Source organism: Populus nigra, chromosome 8 (genome assembly GCF_951802175.1).
Source record: "Populus nigra chromosome 8, ddPopNigr1.1, whole genome shotgun sequence".
Lineage (NCBI taxonomy): Eukaryota > Viridiplantae > Streptophyta > Magnoliopsida > Malpighiales > Salicaceae > Populus > Populus nigra.
Window position 1 is genome coordinate 2,524,786 of NC_084859.1, and position 7,275 is coordinate 2,532,060.

The 7,275-nt window shown below is 33.5% G+C and overlaps 1 protein-coding gene and 1 long non-coding RNA gene across 2 annotated transcripts; both read left to right on the forward strand.

The window, feature by feature from the left end:
- The first annotated feature begins 1,423 nt into the window (after positions 1 to 1,423).
- On the forward strand, positions 1,424 to 3,353 carry LOC133700387 (uncharacterized). Its single transcript, XR_009843389.1, has 3 exons — positions 1,424 to 1,727; positions 2,616 to 2,707; positions 2,889 to 3,353. It is a non-coding gene; the product is annotated as an uncharacterized LOC133700387 (long non-coding RNA).
- Positions 3,354 to 4,116: 763 nt separating this feature from the next.
- On the forward strand, positions 4,117 to 6,449 carry LOC133701514 (uncharacterized). The gene is made up of 4 exons (XM_062125450.1): positions 4,117 to 4,138; positions 4,224 to 4,397; positions 5,685 to 5,906; positions 5,995 to 6,449. The coding sequence occupies exons 1-4, from the start codon at positions 4,117 to 4,119 to the stop codon at positions 6,447 to 6,449; spliced, it is 873 nt and encodes a 290-aa protein (XP_061981434.1).
- The last annotated feature ends 826 nt before the right edge of the window (positions 6,450 to 7,275 follow it).

The window sequence follows — 7,275 nt, forward strand, 5'->3', positions numbered from 1 at the left end:
ATATCTTTGATTAATTTTTCTCATCGAGTTATCGTTGACATTGCTATTTTTTAAAAAATCAAAATACTAAAATAAATAGGAAAACAAAAGGAAAAATAAAAAAAAAAGATCAAAGGCATAAAGAAAGAAAATAAAGAACTAGAGGGTGTTTGTTTCCCGAAAAGTGGTTTCCGGGAAACCATTTTCCAAACTTTTCTATGTTTGTTTGCTATTAGAAAAGTTGGTCAACGAAAAACACTTTTCAGTCAAAGGAAAATTTGGCTTGATTTTCAGGAAAGTGTTTTCCTTTTATTTTGGACGGAAAACAGTTTCCGGAAGTTGTGAAAAATTTATTAGAAATATCATATTATTTCCTGATTATATCAAATTTGGTCATCAAACTTTTATTTTGTTTTTAATATTTATTTTTAATTTCATCCCTTAGAATTTAATTTTTATATTAAGTTTGGTCCTCATTTTTATAATTGTTATTTGCTTTTTCCTTATCATTTTTTAATTGAAATTTTTTATCTATCAAATTTGGTCATCATTCTTTTGATTGTTACTTATTTTATTTGAAATAATTTATGAAATGTTAATTATTTTTTTTTTAATTTCTTCATCTTTCAATTTTTTTATTTTTTAGATTTAATCTCTATTATTTTGATTATTATTTATTTTATTTGAGATAATTTATGAAATTATAATTTTTTTCAATTTCATTCTCATTCAACTTTTTAATTTGTAAGATTTGTTCCTCATTATTTTAATAAACTTGAAAAAAATAAAACATTAATAAGTTATTTTCCAGATCATTTTCCATGACATAACCAAACACTATAAAGTGTTTTCCAACTTATTTTTTTTATTACAATACCAAACATCGAAAAATAATTCACTTTCCAACAAACAAATATCTTTCTAAAGTGAATTTAAATTTCTTAAGAACCAAGCAATTAAAAAAAAAAAAAAACATTACCTATAAATATTAAAAAATTCTGGCAAAGAGAGGAGGCCATAAAAAATTAACCTAAAAATAGGGGAGCCACTAAAAATTACTAACCCAGCCGCCACTCACACAAAAGCACCTGACCCTTCGTCTCCTCCCATTCCAAGCTATCTTCATTACCATCATAAACCTATTTTTCACCACCAAAAATCATCCCTCAGTCCATTATTGTCAAAAACATAAATTAATTTACTTTAGCATCTTAAATTTCCTTCAATGTTGATTTAATACAATGAAAATGCAAGAAATTATAATACAAAGTATATTGTCACATGATACAAGTTAACTCTTAAACACATAAAAACCAATTAAAAATGATTACGTCAAAAGCACATGAGTTTATATATATATATATTAATTTTTTTAAAAAAAAAGCTAAATCATGTGCTTAAATTCTTGTTTATCAAGACTGACGTGGATTAGAACAGTCCTTGAGGCAGCAGTGCTTTTTATCTTCTTTTTCCTCTGCTCAACTTCTGCCATGCTCAGGTATCTCAAATTTGACACGGGTGGGTTGGCTGTTGCAGCTGCTTGGCTGGCCTTTCATCACCTGTTTTTTTAGGTTTGATGGGTTGTGGAGAGAGTTTTTGTTTGGCTGTGGCTCAACTTTTGTTGTCAACGCAGAATCAAGCCCTTTTTCCCTGCTTTGTTTCTGCTATGCTCAGCTCTGTCACGACTGAGTTGGCTGTTGCAGCTTTTTTGGGATCCTTGGGCTGCATTTCTGCTGGGTCTATTGCAGGTTGTCGTGGCTTCTCTGCTGGTCTTTTTGTTTGCGTCAAGTCTGGCTTGGCTCAACTTCTTTATAGAAAGAGTTGCTCTTTGGCTGTGGTTCAGCTTTTGATGTCAATGCAGAATCATTGTGTATTAATTGAGTGGGGCAGCAACATCATTACACACTTATTTGCCCTCACCTTGGGTCTCTCTCCAGCATTGGAAGAGCTGCTACTGTTTGCTTGGGGATTAGCATTTAGTTTGTTTGAGACACTCCTTTCCACTCCCAGCATATGTTTTTGCTTTTGTCAGACTATGTTCTCCTTTTACTCCAACTAGAATTCGGTTATTTCCCTATTCAGTTTTAGTTTGCAGGCAAGACTTCATCTTCTGGTTTGTAGTGTCGCTATCTCAGTTCACGTCATGCCCTTTTGCTGGGGGTGTTTTTGGTTTTTCCTTTTTAGTGATGGCATATCAGTTCTTGAGAGTCTTCTGTCGCAAGGACTTTTCTTAAGGCTGGGTCTTGAATTTCCAATTAGCTCTTCATTTTTTGTTTTCTTTTGCTTTCAAGTCTGGGCATCACTCTTTGGCCATTTGTTGCTACGCCATCAGTGTAGTCTTCTTTTTTTGCCTCCATTGCTTCTTCTCTTGTCCTTGGGTTTCCCATGCTTTCACATATTTTTGTGGGTTGGAGTAGATAGATTCATTTGCATTTTGTCTTGGTTTTCTTTCATGCCTCTCTCTTGGGTTTTTTTTGCTTTCTGTTCTGTTCATATGGTTTTCTACCATTGGTGCTCATTTTTCTAGAGCTCCTCTTCCTCTATTTTGATTAACTTGCTTTTGTTTTTTGTTTTTTTTCTGTTGATTTCATTGAGTTTATCTTCCTCATTTCTTAGTTTCTTTTCTTTTAATGTAGGTTTGTGTTGTGTTATCACTATCTCTGCAGAATCTTTTTTCGGTTGGTTTGCTGTAGCTTTTCATTCCTAAGTGGATGTTCTTCTTTCCCAGGTTCTTTCTCTTTTCATTGCCTTTTGGTTTTTGTCGTATTCATTATGTCATTCTGCCAGTGGTTTTGAGTTTTAGTTGAATGTTCATTACAAAAAAAAGAGGTGTGATATTATCATTGTTCATCCATATATATTTTACTTCATGTGGATTGGAACAGTTCTTCATTCGTTTCTCATTTTAGGTGTCGATGGTCCACATCTGGGCGTGGCTTACGTGGCTTCTTTGATTTTTTTTGGCGTCGTTGTTGGTTTGTTTCTGTCTAATTAGCGCGGGTTATTGGCTGCTCTGTGGCTTGCCAACCATGTGCTTGCTTTTGGGTCTGGAAGGATGGCTGAGCTTTGTGTGGATTGGTCAAGCTGCTTCCTCCCTGGATCATTGTCGACTCTGGCGCTCGTGGGAGGTGGTTGTAATTTCCAGCTTTTTGTGGATTGCTAAGCTTTGGGGGAGAAGTGATCCCTGGGTCTGACTCAGCTTCTTCTCTAAATTGAGCTAAATGTGGTGGCTACTTCTTTCTATGGCTGGGACAACAACATCATTATGTATTTAATGCATAAACCCACTTGGCCTCACCTTGGGTTTCTTCCCAACATTGGGAGAGGTTATTCTGCTTAGTTGAAGTTAATTTAGGCATTTAGGCCTTGTTTGTTTCAAGGAAATCAAATTCTAGGAATTCATTTTCCTTATTTTTTAATGTTTGGCAATCATCCGAAAACTTGGTCAAAGAAAAATTAATTTCGGTTAACAAAAAAAATTCACTTTACCCGCAGGAAAGGATTTTCCTTTCCTTGTCAAAAGGAAAACACTTTCCTATCTTTACTGATAAAACACATCTAACTCCTCTCTGCATCTCTGTCCAAAAACAATTGGAAAACAAGAAGATTTGTCATTCGGTTTCTCATTCCCCTGTCAATCAATTTCTGAGAATCACACTCTTCATTTCAGGTATTTTTTCCCCCAAATTTCTCTATTATTTTTCAATATTATTTCCTTTATGTTTTTATCTTCTTCATATTTTTTAGATCTGTAAGAATTATAGCTAAAAATCTTTGATCTTTTTTGTCTGTCCCAAAAAACTCTATATATTTTCTCTGTTTTATTTATCTTCTGCCTATATTTCTCTATTTAAATTATCTTCTACCTGTCAATTTGTTTTCCATACCCAGTTTTCTTCTTCATCTCCTCGTCACAGTAAAAAATGCTCACAGAAAAACCCAACCAAATTTCATCACAATCAAGCCATAAAAAACACATTTATTCTTGCACATTCGGCAGCTTCTTGAGAGAAATAAAAATCCCCAAACAAGACCCAACCAGCCCTTACCCTGTTTTCCCGTCACCGGATCCAGCACAAAGAGAGTGACGCGAACAAGAGGGGAAACTGTCGGGTGAGAGAGGGATGAGAACTAGGGATGAGGAGCAAATCAGTGATAGGTGAGAGAGAACCGAGAGAGAGAGAACAAGGGAATGGTGATGGTGTCCTACCCCTTGAATCTGTGATGGTGTCCTGCTTCTTCAGATAACAGGGGAATGGTTAGAGAGAACCGAGAGAGAACGATCAGTGATAGGCGAGAGAGAACGAACAGTGAGACGAGAAAAGCCAGGGGAATGAGGGGAATGGGGGGATTTCAGAAACTGAATGAGGGGAATCAGAGGGGAGTGAGAGGGGAATTTGAGAAACCGATTGAGAGGGGCATGAGAAACCGAATGAGAGAAACGGATTGACAGTGGAATGAAACCTTAATTAGTTATGGGAGAGAGTTAGAGATAGGCGAGAGAGAACAGAGAAAACGATGGGGTTTTTTTTATAAAGGTTGTTGTAGTTTGTTCATGTGGTTGTAGTAGAACCCCACACAGATCATGAGAACTAATTATACTATATTTGTAATTTTAGTTATAAATTATGTGTTTAATAGCGTAATGAAATATAATGTAATACAACTCTAAGTAGGTATTGTTCCTCTAAAAATAGAGATTAACAATAAAATCTCCCTAATTTGTAACTGATGATTGGGTTGATTAGTTTTTTTTATCATACAAATATTATGGATCAGCCTTGCCTACCTATTAGTGCTTAAACTCAACAATCTCCATGGTTATAACTAACAAATCAAAATAGAATAGAATTGAACCTAGCCATGAACTCGATCGTGTGTTGTGTTACCGCATACGAGGTGATTTTCGAAACTTATGTTTATTTAATTATTCGATAATCACATTATTAAGAATTAAAATGATTGATCTTATTGATCATTGTGAACTTATGAATTGTATATTGTCAGCTTCTTTGAACATAATTTATTGTATTGATTGTGTAAGTATTTTATATGCTTTTTTTAATATTTATTTCCCTATATTTTTAGGTTTTGTTATCAGAAAACTTCACTTTCATGTTATGGATAGTAAGATAATTAATGCAGCATGCATGGGAGCAGCTGTAACTGTGATAGCTACAGGGGTAGCTATTATTGAAGAAGAAAGAAATAGAATTTATATACCAAGAGAACCACATATAAATGCAATTGCTCAACGAGAATTCTATATTGACAGCATTTTGAATTGAGGTGATCGACATTGCGTTGAACAAATTCGTATGAAACCTATTGTATTATATAGATTGTGTGATGTTCTCACAAGTCGTAACCTATTACGATCAACTCAAAATGTGTCTATTAGGGAGCAAGTAATTGTGTTCTTACAAATTGTAGGCCAAAACCAAAGATTTCAGGTTATTAGTGGTATATACTATAGATCTGTTGAAACTATCCATCGTTACTTTAGAATTGTTTTAAAAGCAATTCTTAAGTTATACAAACACCTTATTAAAGATCCAGATGATACAGTTCCAGCAGAGATAATGAATAATAGAAGATTCTATCTTTATTTTAAGGTATGAAAACAAGACCAATATTTTTATGAATTAATTAATTACATTTAGAAGAAAAGGTTATAAATTATTTTTTCATGTTTATATAGGATTGTGTGGGAGCAATTGATGGTACCCATGTTCCTGCAAATGTTCCTGTTGAGATTCAAGGAAAGTTTCGAGGACGAAAAGAAGGAACAACACAAAATGTTTTAGCAGCTATAACTTTTGATTTGAAGTTTATATATGTTTTAGCTGGTTGGGAAGGAAGTGCCCATGATTCACGGGTTTTAGGTGATGCATTATCAAGATCTAATGGTCTAAAAATTCCAGAAGGTATATAATACAGTATGTATTATATGCAATAAATATATAAAATGTCTTATTACATAAAGATAGTAATAGGTTTTTTTTTAATGTGTAGGGAAATATTATCTTGGTGATGCTGGTTACGGTATTCGAAAAGGAATCATTTTTCCTTTTCATGGAGTTCGATATCACTTGAATGAGTTTACAGAACGTTCACCAGAAAATGAAAAGGAGCTATTTAATCTTCGACACTCTTCATTGAGAACTGCTATTGAGCGAGGGTTTGGTATTTTGAAGAGTCGTTTTAGATCAATTGATGGAAAATCTTTTTGGTCTTATGAAACACAAGTAGATGTTGTGCTTGCATGTTGTATTATTCATAATCACATAATGGGGGTTGATCCTTATGACTTTCTTATGGAAGAAATATGTTCGGATAGTGAACCAATTAGACGAACAATCAACTTAAGTCAACGGGAGGAAAGGGAAGAGAATAGGGAGTGGATAACAAAAAGAGAAATGATTGCCTCAACTATGTTGAATGATTATAACACTCAAAGAAACAAGTAATTGAGTGTTAATTATATGTGTTTGTTTTTATTATGTCTTGCTTGAGTTTGTATTATATTTGTTATGTATTTGGAGTAGATGTTGACTTTATTATAATTTCTCTTTTAATTATTAATTGTAGTTTTTATATGAAATTTATTAAATCTAAATATTGTATGATTTTATTTTGTATAAATTTGTAATTTCTTTTTTGTAGGAATGAGTTCCACACAGAATGAAAAATGCAAGGGCAAGCACTTCACATGGTCTAAGCCTATGTCTCACATGTTGCTTGAGATATTAGCTGAGGAGGCACTTAAAGGAAGCAAACCTTCTTCCACCTTTAAAGCATAATCTTTTGTTAAGGTGGCTACAGAAATAAGTCAAAAGTTCAATGTGCAATGCGAGCCTAAGCATGTGGACAATCATCTCAAGACTGTGAAAAAAGAATGGGGAATAATTACCAAGCTTAAAAATAAAAGTGGCTGTGGTTGGGATGATTGTTTGTAGATGATTACAGTTTCGAAAGATGTATATGATGAAGAAGTAAAGATATGATAATTATTATACTCTTTATAATTTTTATATTTACTTTTGGTTCTAAAATGTTATACAATGAACTAAAAAATTGCATATTCTATACTTTATGAACATGCACATCCCAATCATAACAAGTATCTCAACAAAAAACTTGATATGTACGAAATAATGACAATTGTTATTGGAAAAGACATGGCAACCGGGAATTATGCGAAATCATATGCTGATGTCAACTTGAAAGAGAACACTGAAGAGCAATCAATTTCAATTGAAAATGAAGGGGAATATGAAGAAACTTCTAAGGGAA